At 53.1% G+C, this 21,605-nt stretch overlaps 1 protein-coding gene across 1 annotated transcript in view; it reads left to right on the top strand.

Annotated features, from left to right (window-relative positions):
* Nucleotides 1–13,059: 13,059 nt before the first annotated feature.
* The window catches only part of LOC138383624 (conserved oligomeric Golgi complex subunit 5-like), a 46,417-nt gene continuing 37,871 nt past the window's right edge, over nucleotides 13,060–21,605 (top strand). Inside the window, exon 1 of the mRNA XM_069468622.1 lies at nucleotides 13,060–13,105. Coding sequence (XP_069324723.1) covers nucleotides 13,060–13,105 — 46 coding nt within the window. The remainder of the gene's footprint in view (nucleotides 13,106–21,605) is intronic.

Consider the following 21,605-nt stretch of genomic DNA (forward strand, 5'->3'; position numbering starts at 1 on the left):
GTGTGTGCATATCGCATGCAGTGCACAGAGCGTGCGGTATGTGCTTGTCCCACGCAGTGCACAGTGCGCGTGTTATGCGCATGTCGTCTGTGGTGTGAGGTGCTTGGTGCACAGATCCTATATATGCACATGTGGCACGTGGTGCGCAGAGCTTGGGGTATGCATGGGCTGCATGTGGTGGGTGGTGCATGCAGTATGCATGTGTGGGCACGATGCATGGAATGCGTGGTATGCACGTGCAGCATGCGGCGCATGGAACACGTGGTGTGTGTGTCACACATGATCCTTGAAGGGTGTGTTATGCGCATTTCACGGGTGGTGTTCAGTGCCTGGTATCCGGGTGTAGCGCACTGTTTGCTGTTCAGGCAATATGTGCGTGTTGCGAGCAGTGCATGTAGCACTCTATATTCGTGTGTTGCATGCAGTGTGCTGTGTGAGGTATGTGCATGTTGTGCTCGGTGGGCGGATCGTGTGCTATTTGTGTGTTGCACACGCTGCACAAAATTCTCGTTATGCACATGTGGCACACGGTATCATTAGGGTTAGGGTTAGAGATTCAGGTTAGGGTTAGGGGTTAGGGGTTTGGGTTATGGGTTAGGGTCAGGGTCGGGGTCAGGTTCGGCTTTGGGGTTTGGGTTAGGTATAGGGTTAGGATTAGGGTTAGGGGTGGTGGGTTGGGGTTCAGGTTAATGTTAGGTGTTAGCTTTAGGGTTAGGGTTAGGGGTTGGATTTGAGGATTGGGGTTGGTTTAGGGTTAGCATTAGAAGTTAGGGTTGGGGTTACAGTTAGGGTTAGGGTTAGGGTGTTAGCAGATTAGGCTGAGGGTTAGGGTTTGGGGTTAGGGTAGGGTAGGGTTGGTATTAAGGTTAGGGTTCGGGTAAGGGTAAGGATAAGGGTAGGTTTAGAGCTTGGGTTACAGTTATGTTCGGGGGTTAGGGTTGGGGTTGGGGTATGGGTAGTCTAATGTTTAGGTTTATGGGTTAGGGTTAAGGCAGGGTAGGGTAGGGTTTGGTTAGTGTTAGGGGTGAGGGTTATGCTTAGGGTAGGGTTAGGGTTAGTGGTAGCGATAGGGTGAGTGTTGGGGTTGGTGATGGTGTTAGAGTTAGGTTTTGAGTTTGAGTAAGGGTAAGGTTAGGGTAGGGTTACGGTTAGTGTAGGGTGGGTTAGGCTAGGGTGGGTATGCTTGGTTAGGGTTAGAGGTTAGGGTGAGGGGGTCGGATTTGGGGTTAGGGTCAGGGTCAAGGCAAGAGTCAGGGTTGGGGTTGGGCTTGGATTTAGATATTAGAGTGAAGGGCAGGGTTAGGGTTAGGGTTAGGGGTTGGGGTTCGTGTTAGTGTTAGTGTTAAGGGTTAGTGTTACTGTTACAGTTTGGGATTAGGGTTAGGGTTAGTGTTGGTGTTGGGATTGGGTTTAGGGCTAGGGGTTGGGGTTAGGGTTAGTGTAGGCTAGGGTAGGGTTGGTGTTAGGGTTAGGGTTTGGGTTACGGTAGGATTAGGGGTAGGGGTAGGGGTAGGGTTATGGTTGGATTTAGAGTCACGATAGGGTCAGGGTGTTAGGGTGTTAGGGTTAGGGTTAGTGGTTGGAGTTGGGGTTGTAGTTAGGGTTAGGGATAGGGTTAGCGTTAGGGTAGGGTAGTGTAAGGGTAGGGGTAGGGGTAGAGTAAGGGTTAGGATTAGGGTATGGGTTAGGGTTAGGGGTTAGTGTTAGGGTTGGGGTTGAGGTTGGGTTTAAGGTTAGGGTTTCATAAGTTTAGGGTTGCATTGGGGTTAGGATTAGGGTTAGGGTTATGGCTAGGGTGAGGTTTAGGTTTAGGGTAGGCTTAGTGTCGGGGTAGGGTAGGGTTAGGTTTAGTGTTGGGGTTTGGGGTTAGTTTTGCGGTTTGGTGTTAGTGGTTGTGTTCCGGGTTGAGGTTGCGGTTGGGTTCAGGCTACGTGCATATGTTATGGTTAGGGTAAGGGTAAGTTTCAGGGTCAGTGGTAGGCCTAGCGGATGTGATTGGCGCTGGGGTTGGTGTTAGGGTGTGCGGAGCGTGTCCTATGTCCATGTAGCGTGAGGTGCGCTGAGCGTCCGGTATGTGCCTTTCATGAGCGCTGCACAGAGCAGGTGGTATGGTCCGGTTGCCTATTTTACACGGAGCTCACGTTATGTGCATGTCGTGTGTGGTGTGCCGAGTGCACGGTATGTGCCTGTCGTGCTCAGTGCCCGGATCATGTGGTATGCGCATTTGGCATGCGGTGCATGAACGTGCCATATGCATGTTTGGCACATGGTGCACGGATCATGTGGTATGTGCCTGTGGCACACAGTGCGTGGAGTGCACGGTATGCCCATGTCCCACGCAGTACGTGAATCGTGCATGATGTGTGTGTTGCCCATGGTGTGTGGTGCGTGGTTTGCACATGTCATGCTCAGTGCACACATCATGTTGTCTACACTTGTTGCACATGGTACGCGGGAGGCGTGTCATGTGTGTTTGGTGCATGGGGTATGGATCGCATTTTATGCACATGTCATGCACGGTGGCAGAACGTGCATTATGAGCCGGTCATGCGAGGTCCGTGCATGGCTTGGTATGGCCTGTTGTGCACTGTGCGCTGTGTGCATGTTTTGTGCCTGCTGTGCATGGTGCACGGAGCATGCGTTATGCTCAGGTCGTCCATGATATGCAGAGTACACAGTATGTGCGTGTTGAGTGCGGAGTGTGGTGTGTGCTATATGTGTGTCATGGTCGGTGTGCAGAGCGCGTGTTAAGCGTGTGTCCCACATCGTTGTGTAGTGCAGTTGGTATGTGCATGTCATACGCAGTGCGTGGTGCACGGCAAGCACGTTTTGTTCACAGTGTACACTGCACAGGTTATGTGTGTTTGGTGCATGGTTCGCAGATCAGGTGGTATGCGCGTGTCGCACGCGGTGCAAGAGCATGTGGTATGGGCGTGTTCCATGAAGAAAATGGAGCATGCATTATGCGCATGTCGCCCATGGTGTGATGTGTGTGGTATGTGCATGTCACGCTCGGTGGGTGGATCACATGTATGTGCGTGTTGCACACAGTGCACACAATGTTCATTAAGAGCGTGCGCCACATGGTGCGTGGATCGTGTGATATGCATTTGTCGCACATGGTGGTCTGAGCCCACAGTATGCGCTTTTTGCTTGCAGTTCATGGAGCACGTCGTATGGCCCGGTGGCACACGGTACATGGAGCATGCATTATGGGTGTGTCACTCATGGTGCACCGAGCGCACGGTATGTGCCTATCGCACCTGTAGTCCTGATCACCTGGTATGTGCATTTTGCATGCGGTGCACAGAATGTACATTATGCATGTTTGGTGAACAGTATGCAGATTGCGTGGTAGGCATGTGTTACACACAGTGCACAGAGAACATGGTAGGTTCATGTCCCACACAGTGCATGGGGCGTACGCTATTCATGTGCTGCCCACGCTGTATGGTGCGTGTTATGTGCGTGTCGTGCTCGGCTCATGGATCACGTGGTATGCACATGTTGCATGCGGTGCATGCAATGTGCGTTATGTACTTGTGGCACACAGTGCATGGATTGTGTGGTTTGTGGGTGTTGCACACGGTGTATGGAACGTGTGTTATGTGTGTGTGGTGCACAGTACGTGGATCACGTGGTATGCACGTGTCACACGTGTTGTGCTGAGCATGTGATATGTGCCTGTTGTGCGTGGTGCACAGACCACGTGGTACGCTATGGTCACGCATGGTACGCGCAGTGTGCATTAAGTGCGTGTTGCACATGGAGAGCAGCATGCTGTATGCACATGTCGCTTTCTGTGCATGGAGCATGCATTATGCACACGTCATGCATGGTGTGTGGTGCAGTCAGTATGCGCATGTCACTCACAGTACATGGTCTGCAGTAAGTCCATTTGGTTCATGGGGCTCAGTGTGCACCTTATGTGTGTTTGGTGCATGGTGTGAGGATCATGTGGTATGTACATGTGTCATGTAGTGCACGGGTCATGCGGTATGTGCATGTCCCACGCAGTGCTCAGATCATGCATTATGCATGTGTTGTCCACAGTGTGTGGTGCTCGGTGTGCAGATGATGTGGATGCACGTGTTGCACATGGGATGCAGAATGCGAGTTATGCACACGTGGCACACTGTGCACAGATCACGTGGTATACACGTGTCCCACGTAGTGTGTGGAGTGTGTGTCATGCATGTGTCATCTGCAGGGTGTGGCACACAGTATGCGCATGCCACATGCCATGCCCGGATCACGTGGTATGTGCATATTGCACACAGTGCGTGGGACGTGTGTTATGCATGTGTGGCACATGGTGCATGGATGTTGTTCATGGTGCACAGACCATGCTGTGTGTGCCTGTCACATGGGGTCCACAGAGCATGTGGTATGCTCTGGTCACGCACAGTAAGCGGAGTGTGCAGTAAGTGTGTGTTGCGCTCGGACAGTGGTGTGCAGTATGCACGTGTGGTGCTCGGTGCACGGTGTGTGGCAAGCGCGTTTCATTCACGCTGCATGGTGTGGGCATTATGCATGTTTGGTGCATGGTACAAGGATCATGTGGTATGTGTGTATCTCACGCAGTGCGCGGAGTTGCGATATGTACCTGTCCCATGAAGTGCACGGTGCGTGCATTATTCACGTGTCACCTGTGGTGTGCGACGCTCGGTGCACAGATCCCATGTATTCACACGTGGCATGTGCTGCACGGAGCTTGGGGTATGCGTGGGCAGCACGTGGTGGGCGGCGCATGCGGTATGCGTGTGTTGGGCGCGGTGCATGGAATGTGTGGTATGCACGCGCAGCATGCAGCGCGTGGAACGCGTGCTGTGCATGTGTCACACGTGGTCTTTGAAGGGTGCATTATGCATGTTTCACACGTGGTGTGTGGTGCCTGGTATCCGCGTGTAGCGCACTGTTTGCTGGACAGGCGATATGTGCATGTTGCAAGCGGTGTGTGTAGTGCTCTGTATTTGCATGTTGCATGTGGTGTGCTGTGTGTGGTATGTGCGTTTTGTGCTCAGTGGGAGGATTGTGTGCTAATCATGTATTGCACACGGTGCACAAAATGCTTGTTATGCACATGTGGCACACGGCATGGTTAGGGTTAGGGTTAGAGATTAGGGTTAGGGTTAGGGGTTAGGGGTTTGGGTTATGGGTTAGGGTGAGGGTCGGGGTCAGGGTCGGTTTTCGGGTTTGGGTTAGGTATAGGGTTAGGATTAGGATTAGGGGTGGGTGGGTTGGGGTTCGGGTTAGGGTTAGGTGTTAGATTAGGGTTAGGGTTAGGGTAGGGTTTAGGGTTAGGGGTTGGATTTGGGAATTGGGGTTGGTGTTAGGGTTAGCGTTAAAAGTTATGGTTAGGGGTGAGTGTTAGGGTTAGGGGGTTAGGGGGTTAGGCTGAGGGTTAGTGTTTGGTGTTGTGGTTAGGGTTAGGGTTGGAGTAAGGGTAAGGATAGGGTAGGTTCAGGGCTATGGTTACAGTTATGTTTGGAGGTTAGAGTGGGGTTGGGGTAGGGGTAGTCTTAGGTTAAGGTTTATGGTTTAGGGTTAAGGTAGGGTAGGGTAGGGTTGGGTTAGGGTCAGGGTTGAGGGTTATGTTTAGGGTAGGGTTAGGGTTAGCGGTAGTGATAGGATGGAGGTTGGGGTCGGTGGTGGTGTTAGTGTTAGGTTTCGGGTTTGGGTAAGGGTAAGTTTAAGGTTAGGGTAGGGTTAGGGTTAGGGTTAGTGTAGGGTAAGTTAGGGTAGGGTGTGTATGCTTGGTTAGGGTTAGAGGTTATGGTGAGGGGTTCGGGTTTGGGGTTAGGGTCAGGGTCAAGGCAAGGGTGAGGGTCGAGGTTGGGCTTGGATTTAGATGTTAGAGTGAAGGACAGGGTTAGGGTTAGGGGTTGGGGTTCGTGTTAGTGTTAGTGTTAAGGGTTAGTGTTATTGTTACGGTTTGGGATTAGGATTAGGGTTAGTGTTGGTGTTGGGGTTGGGTTTAAGGTTAGGGGTTGGGGTTAGGGTTAGTGTAGGGTAGGGCAGGGTTGGTGTTAGTTTTAGGGTTAGGGTTATGGTAGGGTTAGGGGTAGGGTTAGGGGTAGGTTTAGGTTTAGGTTTAGAGTCAGGGTAGGGGCAGGATGTTAAGGTGTTAGGGTTAGGGTAGTGGTTGGAGTTGGGATTGCGTTTAGGGTTAGGATTAGGGATAGGGTTACCGTTAGGGTAGGGTAGTGTAACAGTAGGGTAGGGGTAGGGTAAGGGTTAGGGTTAGGGTAGGATTAGGGTTAGGGTTTAGTGTTAGGGTTTGTGTTGATTTTGGGATTAGGGTTAGTGTTGGTTAAGGGTAGGGTTGCGTTATGGTTAGGGTTAGATTTAGGGTTATGGCTAGGTCTAGGTTTAGGGTTAGGGTAGGATTAGGGTCGGAGGTAGAGTAGGATTAGGTTTCGGTTTAAGGGTTAGTGTTTAGCCTAATTATACTGAGTTACAGAAATGCCACCTATATTTCTGCAGACAAGATTTGATTTCAGAAGTCAAATAAGGCTTTTCCTTACAGAAAAAATAAATGTGTTAGTACAAAATCTGCCTCGTCTCAGGAGGGCATCTCATTGGTCAGTAATAGCTGCACTTCAAAGAGACAGCTGTAAACTGGGCCTATGGTTCTCACCTGTTTTGAAAGACAAGGCAGGCCTCTCCCTTAGAACCAAAAGTTTGCCGGAGCTGACAGGTGTAGACCCCCAGAGATGAGAGTTGATGAGATAGATATGCTAATGCCCAAGCCGGGCCCAGGCAGGAACCATGTGGTTAAAGTAATTAACACAAAGCACAGCCCATGTTGACTTCTGGGATCATCTCTGTCTCCAAAGACACAATCACCGGAGCCAAGATGTCTCTGTTTTTTGCTAAAGTAATAGCCCTATCATAAAACTTAGAAGTTTGCCCCAAGAAGGTTTTATAACTCATTGTTCCCCTAGTTAGAGTTAGTTAAAGGATCTGTAGTAGCCTTTTAGGAGACTTTGACCCTAAAGCAAACTGCCTGTTAGTATGTAAATCCCATTACCCTTGGCAATGGGAGCCTGTATCTACCCTATAAAATACCTGTGTGGTGTTTCAGTCACGGATATATTTTATGCGGGAAGAAATATATCCATCGGGATACTCTCTTTTTATCTATTTTTATAAACCTTTACTTTATAAACTATATCTTTGGCTGTGTGTATTACTATCATTATTTTACTTTTATTTCTGTTTCCTACTATTTTTTCATCCTTTGTGATGACCACTGCCTGAGAGACCTAATCGGAAGAAAAAAACCTCCTTGCAGGGAGCATAGCTAACTCCCCGCAGGTTAGGGTTAGTGTTGGGGTTTGTGGTTAGTTTTGCGGGTTGGTGTTAGTGGTTGTGTTCTGGTTCGGGGTCACGGTTGGGGTCAGGGTAAGGTAAGGGTAAGTGTCAGGGTCAGTGGTAGGCCTAGCGGTTGGGGTTGGCGTTAGGGTTGGTGTTAGGGTGTGCAGAGCATGTTGTATGTGCATGTAGCGTGAGGTGCGCTGAGCATGTGGTATGTACCTGTCATGTGCAGTGCACAAAGCAGGTGGTATGGTCTGGTTGCCTATTTTACATGGAGTGTGCGTTATGCACGTGTCATGTGTGGTGTGCCGAGCATGGGGTATGTGCCTGTCACCCTCGGTGCGTGGATCATGTGGTATGCACATTTGGAATGCAGTGCACGGAACGTGCCATATGCATGTTTGGCTCATGGTGCGTGGATCGCATGGTATGCGCCTGTGGCACACTGTGCGTGGAGCGCACGGTATGCGTGTGTCCCACGCAGTACATGGATTGTGCGTGATGTGTGTGTTGCCCACGGTGTGCGGTGCATGGTTGCGCATGTCATGCTCAGTGCATGCATCATGTGGTATGCACATGTAGCACATGTTATGCAGAATGCGCATCATGTGTGTTTGGCTCACGGTGTATGGATCACATTTTATACACATGTCACGTATGGTGATGGAACCTGCATTAAGAGCCAGTCATGTGAGGTGCACGCACGGCGTGGTATGCGCCTGCTGTGCACGGTGCACGGATAATGCAGTATGCTCCAGTCGCGCATGATATGCGTAGTGCACAGTATGTGCATGTTGCATGCAGAGTGTGGTGTGCACTATATGCATGTCACGTTCGGTGCACGGAGCGTGTGTTAAGTGTGTGTCACGCATCATCTGGTGCAGTCAGTATGTGCATGTCATACGCAGTGCACGGTGCGCGGCAATCACATTTCATTCATGGTGCGTGCTGCACACATTATGCATGTTTGGTGCATGGTTTGCAGATCACGTGGTATGCACATGTCACACGCGGTGCCAGAGTGTGCGATATGGGTGTGTACCACGAAGCAAATGGAACATGTGTTATGCGCATGTTGCCCACTGTGTGCAGTGCACAGTATGCACGTGTCACGCTCAGTGGGCAAATCACATGTATGTGTGTGTTGCACATGGTGCACAGAATGCATGTTATGAGCATGTGGCACACAGTGCATGGTTCGTGTGATACGTGTGTGTTGCACGTGGTGGACTCAGCATGCAGTATGCGCCTCTTGATCGCGGTGTGCAGAGCACGTGGTATGGACCAGTGGTGCACGGTACACGGAGCATGCATTATGGGCGTTTCGTGCATGGTGCACCGAGCACGTGGTATGTGCCTATCACGCTTGTAGTCCTGACCACCTGGTATGCGCATTTTGCATGCAGTGCACGGAATGCACATTATGCATGTTTGGCAAACAGTGTGTGGATCGTGTGGTAGGCGGGTGTCACACACAGTGCACAGAGCACATGGTAGGTGCGTGTCCCACACAGTGCATGGGGCGTACATTATTCACGTGTTGCCCACGCTGTATAGTGTGTGTTATCCGCATGTCGTGCTCGGTTTGCAGATCATATAGTATGCACGTGTTGCACGCAGTGTGTGGATTGTGCATGATGTGTGTGTTGCCCACAGTGTGCGGTGCGTGGTTTGCACATGTCATGTTCAGTGTGTGTATCATGTGGTATGCACATGTACCACAAGGTATGCAGAATGCACGTCATGCATGTTTGATGCACGGGGTATGGATCGCATTTTATGCACATGTCACGCACAGTGATGGAACATGCATTAAGAGTGAGTCACGCGAGGTGTGCGCACGGCGTGGTATGTGCCTGTTGCGCACGGTGCACAGTGTGCACATTATGCACCTTTTGTGCATGGTGCATGGAGCATGCAGTATGATCCGGTTTTGCATGATATGTGGAGTGCACAGTATGTGCATGTTGTGTGTGGAGTGTGGTGTGCGCTATACGCGTGTCACGGTTGGTGCGCAGAGCGTGCGTTAAGCATGTGTCGTGCATCATTGTCTGGTGCAGTCAGTATGTGCATGTCGTATGCAGTGCGCGGTGCGTGGCAATCACATTTCGTTCACGGTGCACGCTGCACATGTTATGCATGTTTGGTGCATGGTTTGCAGAAAACGTGGTATGTGCATGTCACACGCGGTGCCAGAGCGTGCGGTATGGGTTTGTCCCATGAAGCAAATGGAACATGCATTATGTACATGTCGCCCACTGTGTGCGGTGTGCAGTATGCACGTGTCATGCTCGGTGGGCAGATCACGTGTATGTGCGTGTTGCACAAGGCACACAGAACGCGCATTATGAGTGTGTGGCACATGGTGCACAGTTCGTGTGACATGCGTGTGTCACACATGGTGGACTGAGCGCACGGTATGCGCCTCTTGATCGCAGTGCGTGGAGCACGTGGTATGAACCACTGGTGCATGGTACGCGGAGCGTGCATTATGGGCATGTCACGCGTGGTGCACCGAGTGTGTGGTATGTGCCTATCACGCTTGTAGTCCTGACCACCTGGTATGCGCATTTTGCATGCAGTGCACGGAATGCACATTATGCATGTTTGGCAAACAGTGTGTGGATCATGTGGTAGGCGGGTGTCACACACAGTGCACAGAGCACATGGTAGGTGCGTGTCCCATGCCATGCATGGAGCGTACATTATTCATGTTTTGTCCATGCTGTATGGTGCGCGTTATGCGCATGTCGTGCTCGGTTCACAGATCATGTGGTATGCGCATGTTGCACGCATTGTGTGCAATGTGCGTTATGTGCTTGTGGCACACAGTGCACGGGTCACGTGCTTTGTGTGTGTGGCACATGGTGCATGGATGTCATTTGCGGTGCGTGGACCGTGCTGTGTGTGCCTGTCACATGGGGCATACAGAGCACGCGGTATGCTCTGGTCACACACAGTACATGGAGTGTGGTGTGTGTGTTACGCTTGGAGAGTGGTGTGCGGTATGCACATCTGGTGCTTGGTGCATGGTGCGTGGCAAGCACTTTTCGCTCATGGTGCGCGGGGTGGGCATTATGCGTGTTTGGTGCATGGTGCGAGGATCATGTGGTATATGCGTATCACACGCAGTGCGCAGAGCATGCAGTATGCGCTTGTCCCACACAGTGCACGGTGCATGGGTAATGCAGGTGTCGCCTGTGGTGTGCGGTGCTAGGTGCACGGATCCCGTGTATGTGCATGTGTCACGTGGTGCGCGGAGCTTGGGGTATGTGCAGGCAGCATGTGGTGGGCGGTGCATGGGGTATGCATGTGTCGGGCATGGTGCACAGAATGCGTGGTATGCACCTGCAACACGCAGCACATGGAACACGCGGTGTGCGTGTGTAACATGTGGTCCTCGAAGGGTGCGTTATGTGCATTTCACACGTGGTGTGTGGTGCCTGGTATCCACGTGTAGCACACTGTTTCCTGGACAGGTGATATGCACATGTTGTGAGTGGTGCATGTAGCACTCTATATTCACATGTTGCATGTGGTGTGCTGTGTGTGGTATGTGTGTGTCATGGTCGGTGTGCGGAGAGTGTGCTATTCGCGTGTTGCACGCACTGCGCAAAACACTCGTTATGCACATGTGGCATACAGTATGGTTAGGGTTAGGGTTAGGGTTGGAGATTAGGGTTAGGGTTAATGGTTAGGGGTTTGGGTTATGGATTAGGATCAGGGTCGGGGTCGGGGTCGGCTTTGGGGTTTGGGTTAGGTATAGGGTTAGGATTAGGGTTAGGTGTTAGCGTTAGGGTTAGGGTTTCGGATTAGGGTTAGGGTTAGTGGTGGGATTTTGGGATTGGGGTTGGTGTTAGGGTTAGCATTAGAAGTTAGGGTTAGGGGTTAGGGTTAGGGTTAGAGTGTGGGTTTGGCTGAGGGTTAGGGTTTGAGGTTGAAGTTAGGGTTAGGGTAGGGTAGGGTTGGTATTAGGGTTAGGGTTAGGATAAGGGTAAGGGTAGGTTTAGGGCTAAGGTTACAGTTATGTTTGGGGGATAGGGTTGGGGTTGGGGTAGTCTTAGGTTTAGGTTTACGCCTTAGGGTTAAGGTAGTACCCCTAGGGTTAGGGTTGGGTAAGGGTTAGGGGTGAGGATTATGTTTAGGGTAGGGTTAGAGTTAGCGGTAGCAATAGGGTGGGGGTTGTGGTTGGTGGTGGGGTTAGTGTTAGGTTTCAGGTTCGGGTAAGGATAATGTTAAGTTTAGGGTAGGGTTAGGGTTAGGGTAGTGTGTGTTAGGGTAGGGTGGTTAGGCTTGGTTAGGGTTAGGGGTTAGGGTGAGGGGTTCGGGTTTGGCGTTAGGGTCAGGGTCAGGGCAAGAATCAGGGTTTGGATCTGGGTTGGAGTCAGGGTAAGGGTATGTGTTAGGGTGAGCGTAATGGTGTCAGGGTTGGTGGTAAGCCTAGCAGTTGGGGTTGGTGTTGGAGTTGGTGTTAGGGTTTGTGGAGCATGTGGTATCTGCATATAGTGTGAGGTGCGCTGAACGTGCGGTATGTGCCTGTCATGCTCGGTGCACAGAGCAGGCGGTATGGTCCGGTTGCGTATTACACACGGAGTGCACATTATGTGCGTGTCATGTGTGGTGTCCTGAGCATGCGGTATGTGTCTATCGTGCTTGGTGTGCGCATCACCTGGTATGCTTATTTGGCATGTGGTGCACGGAATGCACCATATGCATGTTTGGTGCATGGTGCGTGGATTGCATGGTATGAGCCTGTGGCGCACCGTGCACAAAGCGCACAGTATGCGTGGGTCCCACGCAGTGCATGGGTCATGCGTGATGTGTGTGCTGCCCATGGTGTGCGGTGTGTGGTATGCACATGTCATGCTGAGTGCACGCATCATGTGGTATGCAAGTGTAGCACCTGGTACGTGGGATGCGCATCATGCGTGTTTGGTGCACCGGGTACGGATCACGTTTTATGCACATGTCACACGTGGTGCACAGAGCATGCAGTATGGGCACATCCCATGCAGTGCGTGGAGGGTGTGTTTTGCACGTATTGCCCATGGTGTGCAGTTCTCAGTGCATGGATCATGTGCTATGTGCATGTTGCATGTGGGGCGTGGGACATGCGTGATGCACATGTGGCACAAGGTGTGTGGATCATTTGGTATGTTCATGTCATGTATCGTGCGTGGTGCAGTCATTATGCACATGTCGCATGGGGTGCACAGAGCATGCACTATGCGCATGTCCCATGCAGTGCACGGAGGGTGAATTATGCGTTTCACCGTGGTGGGCGGTACTCGGTGTGCAGATTGCATGTATGCACCTGTTGCCTACGGCGCACAGAACACATGTTATGCGTGTGTGGCTCACGGTGCGTGGATTGTGTCATATGCGTCTGTTGCATGTGGTGGGCTAAGCGCATGGACTGCGCCTGTTGCTCGCGGTGCACGGAGTATGTGGCATGGAGTGGTGGTGCCGGGTATACGGAGTGTGCATTATGGGCATGTGGTGCATGGTGCCCAGAGCACGTGGTATGTGCCTATCATGCTCAGAGTCCTGATCGCCTAGTATGTGCATTTTGCACGTGGTGCACAGAATGTACGTTATGCATGTTTGATGAACAGTGCGCGGATCGCGTGGTAGGCGCGTGTCACACACAGTGCACAGAACATGCAGTATGTGCCTGTCCCATGCAGTGCATGGGGCGGGCATTATTGACGTCGTGCCCACGGTGTATGGTGCGGCACAATGGCATTCTGGCATGGCACCAGCGGCAGCGTGATTGAGCAAGAAGGTAGGGGGGAGGGGCAGCGAAAAAAAAGTCAAACCTTTGGCCACGTAGTGAGGAATGGAGAGACGGGGAGTTGAGAAGTCTGCAAATGCAGAGCCCTCTGGTCGTGACCCCCTCCATAGCGTTGACGAGGCCGGCCCCACAGAGACTAAGTGTGAAGGGGACATCTTGTCAGCCCCGTACACCATGGTGTCTACGCACCACACTGGCAGAGGCACGAGCGCGTGAGCATGTGAGAGAGCGGTCGGAGGGTGGGAGGAAAAAATAAAGTCCCGCCTTCAACCACGTAGTGAGGAAGGGAGGGAGGGAGGGAGGAGGGAGAGGGAGTCGAGAGGCCCGCAACCACAGAGCCCTCTGGCAGTGACCCTCTCCATAACGTCCACCAGGCCAGCCCCGCAGAGACTGTGACATCACACTCACGCCCTCACCTTACACTTGCACTCATGCCCACTCAACTCACTCTGACACTCAGTCACACTTGCACTCACGCTCACTCATGTCCCACTCATGCCCAGTCACACTCGCACCTATGCCCACTCACACTTGTACTCACACTCACCTCCCACTCACTCCCACTCACCTAATACTCACACTGACTCACACTCACACTCACGACAACTCGCACTCACACTCACTCACCTCCTTTTCATGCCCAATCACACTCGCAATAATGCCCACTCACACTCGCACTCATGCCCACTCACCTCCCACTCACGCCCACTCACACTCACACTAACGCCCATTCACACTCGGACTCACGCTCTCACCTCACACTCACAGCCACTAACCTCACACTCACGCCCTCACCTCACACTCGCACTCACGCCCACTCACCTCCCACTCACAACAACTGACAATGGCAATCATTCTCACTGACCTCCCACTCACGCCCACTCAAACTCCCACTCACGCCCACTCACACTAGCAATCACGCTCACTGACCTCCCACTCATGCCCACTCACACTTGCACTCATGCCCACTGACCTCCGACTGACGCCCACACACACAGAGTCACGCCCACTCACACTCAGACTCACGCTCTCACCTCACACTCACGGCCACACATTTCACACTCATGCCCTCAACTAACACTCGTTCTCATGCCCACTAACCACCCACTAACGCCCACTCACACTCGCACTCATGCCTTCACCTCACACTCGAACTCACGCTCACTCACCTCCCACTCATGCCCACTCACACTCTCACTCACACCCACTCACCTAGCACTCCTTCCCACTCACAATCACACTCATGCTACTCCAACCAACTCACGCCCACTCACCTCAACTCATGCCCACTCACCTCCCACACACGCCCACTCATATTTGCACTCATGCCCACTCACCTCGCACTCATGCCCACTCACCCTGCCTCACGCCCACTCACTCTCACACTCACACTATAACCTCACACTCATGCCCTGTCACACTCACACTTACGGCCTCACCTAACACTTGCACTCACACCCACTCACCTTGCACACATTCCCACTCACACTCGCATTCACTGTGACTCACCTCCCACTCATGCCCAGCCAAACTCGCACTCATGCCCATGGACCTCACACACCGACTCACCTGCCACTCATGTCCACTCACACCCACACTGATGCCCACTCACACTCGCACTCTCACTAACTCACCTCCCACTGACGCTCACTCACTCTCACACTAATGCCCACTTAAACTCACACTCACTCACACTCACCTCCCACTCACATCCACTGACACTCGCATTTACCTCCCACTCAAGCCATCTCACACTCACACTAATGCCCACTCACACTCGGACTCACGCTCTCACCTCATAATCACGGCCACTCACCTCACACTAACACATTCACACTTGCACTCATGTCCACTCACCTCCCACTCATGCCCAATCACACTTGCACTCATGCTCTAACCTCACACTAATGCCCTCTGACACTCACACTCACACCCTCACCTGACATGAGCACTCATGCCCACTCACCTCACACTAATGCCAACTCACACTCGTACTCAAGCCCACTCACGCCCACTCACCTTGCACTCACGCTCTCACCTCACACTGACACCCACTATCCTCCCGCTAGCACCCATTAACACTCACACTCACGCCCACTCACCTCCCACTCATGCCCACTCACCTCACACTCACACTCTCTCTTCACACTTACACCCACTATCTTCCCACTAACGCCCACTGACACTTGCACTCATGCCCACTCACCTTCTACTCATGGCCACTCACCCTCGGACTCACACTCTCACCTCACACTCACGGCCACTCATCTCACACTCACGCCATCACCCCACACTCGCACTCACACCCACTCACCTCCCACTAATGCCCCCATTCACACTTGCACTCATGCCCAATAACCTCCCACTCAAGCCCACTCACACTAACACTAACGCCCACTCACACTCGGACTCACGCTCTCACCTAACACTCACGGCCACTCTCCTCGCACTCATGCCCTAACCTCAAACTCGCACTCATACCCACTCACCTCCCACTTGCACCCACTCACACGCACAATAACACCCACTCACAGACTCACGCTCTGACCTCACATGGCCACTCACCTAACACTAATGCACACTGACACACGCACTCATGCTCACTCACCTCACCATCACATCCACTCACCTCGCACTCATGTTGACTCACACTCACACTCACACTGACTCACCTCCCACTCTCACCCACTCACACTCAGACTGACATCCACTCACACTGGCACTCACGCCCACTCACCTTGCTCTAATGCCCACTCACCTCCCACTCACACCCTCTCACACTCTCACTCACGCCCACTTACACTCGGTCTCAGGCCCATTCACACCCGCACTCAGGACCTCACCTCACAGTCACACCCACTCACCTCCCACTCATGCCCACTCACACTCACACTAACGCCCACTCTCACTCAGACTCACGCTCTCACCTCCCACTCACACCCACTCACCTCAGACTCATGTCCACTCACACTCCCTCTCACCCCACTCACACCCTCTCAATCCCACTCATCTTACACTCACTACTACTCACATCGCACTCACACCCTCTCACCTCCCACTGATGCCCACTCACACTTGCACTAACACTCACTCACACTCGCACTCACGCTCATTCACCTCCCACTCACATCTCACTCAAGCACTCTCACCTCCCTCTGGTGCCCACTCACATTCGCATTCATGCTGACTCACCCTCACACTTACACTCACGCAACTCAAACCCACTCACCCAGTCACCTCACTCTCATGCCCACTGACACCGCACTCACGCCCGCTCACCTCCCACTCATGCCCACTCACACTTGTACTCATGCTGACTCACCTCCCACTCACGCCCATTCAGAATCGCACTCACACCCACTCACACTCACATTGATGCCCACTCACATTGCACTCATGCTACTCACACTCACTCATGCCCACTGACCACACACTCATGCCCACTCACATTGCACTCATGCCTGCTCACCCCACACTCACGCTCACTCACACTCACGCCCACTCACACTCAGATTGAAGCCCACTCACCTTGCACTCATGACTGCTTACCTCCCACTTATGCCCTCTCACACTCTAACTCATGGTCACTAACACTCGGATTCATGCCCACTCACCTCTCACTCATGCCCACTCATGCCCACTCATGCCCCGTCACCTCTCACTCACGCCCACTCACCTCCCACTCATGCGCAGTAACACTGGCACTAACGCTCACTGACCTCGCACTCATGCCCACTCACACTCGCACTCATCCTCTCACCCCAACGGACACCCACTAACCTCCCACTAATGCCCACTGACACTCGGACTCACACCCACTCATTTCTCACTCATGCATACTCACACCCACTCATGCCAATTCACCTCTTGCTCACACCCACTCACCCCCGACTCACGCCTACTCACACTCACACTGTTGCTCACACACACCCCTAACACTGAGTCACACTCACGCTCAAATTCTCACCTCACACTCATGGCCACTACCATTCCACTCATGCTCACTCCCCTCCCACTCATGCCCACTCACACTCACACTCATGCCCACTCACCTCTCACTCCTGCCGACCCACCATCACACTCACACTACTCCAACCAACTCACGCCCACTCACCTCGACTCACGCCCACTCACCACCCACACAGGCCCACTCATATTAGCACTCATGCCCACTCACCTCGGACTCACGACCACTCACCGTGTCTCACACCCACTCACTCTCACATTCACGCTGTAACCTCACACTCACGCCCTGTCACACTCATACTTATGGCCTCACCTCACACTCGCACTCACACCCACTCACCTCGCACACACTCCCACTCACACTCGCACTCACTCTGACTCACCTCCCATTCATGCTCACCCAAACTCCCACTCACGCCCACAGGCCTCACACTCACGCCGACTCACCTGCCACTCATGCCCACTCACACTCACACTGATGCCCACTCACATCTGCACTCTCGCTAACTCACCTCCCACTGATGCTCACTCACACTCACACTAATGCCCACTCACACTAGCACTCACTCCCACTCACCTCCCACTCACGCCGACTCACCTCCCATTCACGCCTCACCTCACACTCGCACTCACGCCCACTCACCACCCACTAACGCCCACTCACACTTGTACTCACACTCACTGACTTCGCAATCATGCCCACTCACACTCACATTCATGCCCACTCCCACTCACACTGATGCTCACTCTCCACCCACTCACGCCCACTCACCTCACACTCAAGCCCAATCACACCTCACTCACGTCCGCACACCACCAACTCAAACCCACTCACACCCACTCACCTACCACTCATGCCCACTCACACTAATGCCTAATCACACACCCGCTCACGCTCACTCCACTCCCACTTACACTCACTTACTCCCACATTAACACCAACTGACACTCACACTCACTCCCACTCACCTCCCACTCATGCCTCACCTCACACTCTCACTCATGCCCATTCACCTCCCACTCACGCCATCTCACACTCACATTAACGCCCACTCACATTCGGACTCATGCTCTCACCTCATAATCATGGCCACTCACCTCACACTCGCACTCATGACCACTCACCTCCCACTAACACACTTTCACACTTGCACTCATGCCCACTCACCTCCCACTCATGCCCAATCACACTCACACTGACGATCTAACCTCACACTAATGGCCTCTGACACTCACACTCACACCCTCACCTGACACGCGCACTCATGCCCACTCACCTCACACTAATGCCCACTCACCTCGCACTCATGCTCTCACCTCACATTGACACCCACTATCCTCCCAATAATGCCCACTAACACTCATACTCATGCCCACTCACCTCCCACTAACGCCCACTCACACTGGTACTCACACTCACTGACTTCCCACTCATGCCCACTCACACTCACACTGATGTCCACTGACACTCGCACTCATGCTCACTCACCTCCCACTGATGCTTACTCACTCTCATACTAATGCCACTCACACTCGCACTCACTCCCACTCACCTCCCACTCACGCCCACTCACCTCCCACTAATGCCCACTCATACTGGTACTCACGCTCACTGACTTCCCACTCACTCCCACTCACACTCTCACTAACATCGACTTACACTCACACTCGCGCAACTCAAGTCTGCTGATGCCCACTCACCTCCCATTCACACCCACTCACCTCGCACTCATGACCAATCACATTGCACTCACGCCCGACCACCACCAACTCATACCCAATCACACTCACACTAATGCAACTCAAACCCACTCACGCCCACTCAGCTCACACTCACACCCACTCACATCACACTCACGCCCACTCACACACCCACTCATGCTCACTCACCTCCCACTGACACCCTCTCACTAACACACTAACAACAACTGACACTCACACTCACTCCCACTAACCTCACACTCATGCGCACTCACTTCCCACTCACACCTCACCTCACACTCGCACTCATGCTGACTCACCTCCCACTCATGCCCAGTCATCTCTCACTCATGCCCACTCACACTCGCACTCATGCCCACTCATACTCGCACTCATGCCACTCACACCCATTCATGCCCACTCACCTCACACACCCACTCACATTGCAATCACGCCTGCTCACCCCTGACTCACGCCCACTCACACTCGCACTCATTCCCTCTCACACTTGCATTGATGCTCATGCACATTGCACTCACGACCACTCACCTCCTACTCATGCCCTCTCACACTCTGACTCATGACCATTCACACTCGGAGTCACGCCCACTCAATTCTCACTCATGCCCACTCAAGCCCACTCACACCCAGTCACCTCGCACTCATGCCCCCTCACCTCCCATTAGTGCCCACACACTTGCACTCATGCCAACTCACACTCACACTCACGCTCTCACCTCCCACCTAAGCCCACTCACCTCCCACTCATGCCCACTCACACTCTCGCCCATTCACTCTCGCACTAACGCTCACTCACCTCCCTCTCAAACCCACTCACTATCACACTAATGGCCACTCACACATCCATCTGACACCTCACCTCACACTCGTACTCACGCTGACTCACCTCCCACTCATGCCCACCCATCTCTCACTCATTACCCCTCACACTCGCACTCATGCCCATTCATACTCGCACTCATGAGACTCACACCCATTCACACCCAATCACCTCACACTCACGCCCACTCACATTGCAATCACGCCTGCTCTTCCCTGACTCACACCCACTCACACTCGCACTCATGCCCATTCACACTCAGACTCATGCCCACTCACACCCACTCATGCCCACTCACCTCGCACTCTTTCCCCCTCACCTCCCATTAGCGCCCACACACTTGCACTCACGCCAACTCATGCGCTCAGTCATGCTCCCACCTCCCACTCCCACCCACTCACCTCCCACTCATGCCCACACACACTCACACCCACTCCCTCTCGCACTAATGCTCACTGACCTCCCACTCACACCCGCTCACTATCTCAAAAATGGCCACTCACACTTGGACTCATGCTCTGACCTCACACTCATGCCCACTCACCCCCATTCATGCCCACTCACCTCACAGTCACGCCTTCACCTTTCACTTGCACTCACACCCACTCACCTCCCACTCACGCCCAGTAACACTGGCATTAATGCTCACTGACCTCCCACTCATGCCCACTCACACTCGCACTCACGCTCACTGACCTCCCACTCATGCCCACTCACCTCGTACTGACGCCTACTCACGCCCACTGACACTGACTCACCTGACACTCACGCCCACTCACCTCCCACTCAGGTCCACTAACACTCACACTCACGCCCACTCACACTGACACTCACACCCACTCACCTCGTACTCATACCTACTCACACGCCCTGAAGTGGACTCACCTCACACTCATGCTGACTCACCTGCCACTCAAGCCCTCTCACGCTTGCACTCATATCCACTCACACTCACACTCATGCCACTCACACTCACTAACGTCCATTCACACGTGCACTCACGCCCACTCACCTCCCACTCATACCCACACACACTCACACAAAGGCCCACTCACACTCGCACTCATGCTTTCAGCTCACACTCACGGCCACTAACCTCACACTCATGCCCTCTCCTTACACTCGCACTCATGCCCACTCACCGCCCACTAATGCCCACTTGCACTCGCACTCACGCTGACTCAACTCCCACCCACGCACACTCACACTCACACTCACGCCCACTGACTTCACACTGATGAACACTCACCTCCCACTCACGCCAACTCAGATCGCACTCACGCCTACTAGGACTCACACTCACACCCACTCACCTCGCACTCATGCCCACTCACACTTGCAATCTTGCTCTCACCTCACACTAACACGCACTAACCTCCCACTAATGCCCACTGACACTCTCATTCACACCCACTCACCTCGCACTCACAACCACTCACATTCGCATTCACGCCCACTCACATCCCACTCACACCCACTGGCAATCACACTCATGCCCACTCACACTTGGACTCATGCTCACTTACTTTCCACTCATGCCCACTCACACTCACACTCACCCCCACTCATCTCCCATTCACACCCGCTCACACACACATTAATGCCCAATCACACTCCAACTCATGCTCTCACCTCACACTCACGGCCACTCACCTCACACTCATGCCCTCTCCTCCCACTCGCCCTCATGCCCACTCACCTCCCACTATTGGCCAGTCACACTCTCACTCACACTCACTCACCTCCCACTCACACCTACTCACACTCGCTCTCACGCTCTAACCTGACACAAAGCCACACATGACCCACTCTTGCCCATTCACCCGCACACTAACGCCCACACGCACTGACGCCCAGACACTTCTGACTCACGCCCACACACACTCACACTCTTACCTCACACTCACGTCCACGCACCTCCCACTGCCACTCACTCACACTCCCACTCATGCTCACTCACCCCCCTCTCAAGCCCACTGACAC

Source organism: Eulemur rufifrons, chromosome 6, assembly GCF_041146395.1.
Source record: "Eulemur rufifrons isolate Redbay chromosome 6, OSU_ERuf_1, whole genome shotgun sequence".
NCBI lineage: Eukaryota > Metazoa > Chordata > Mammalia > Primates > Lemuridae > Eulemur > Eulemur rufifrons.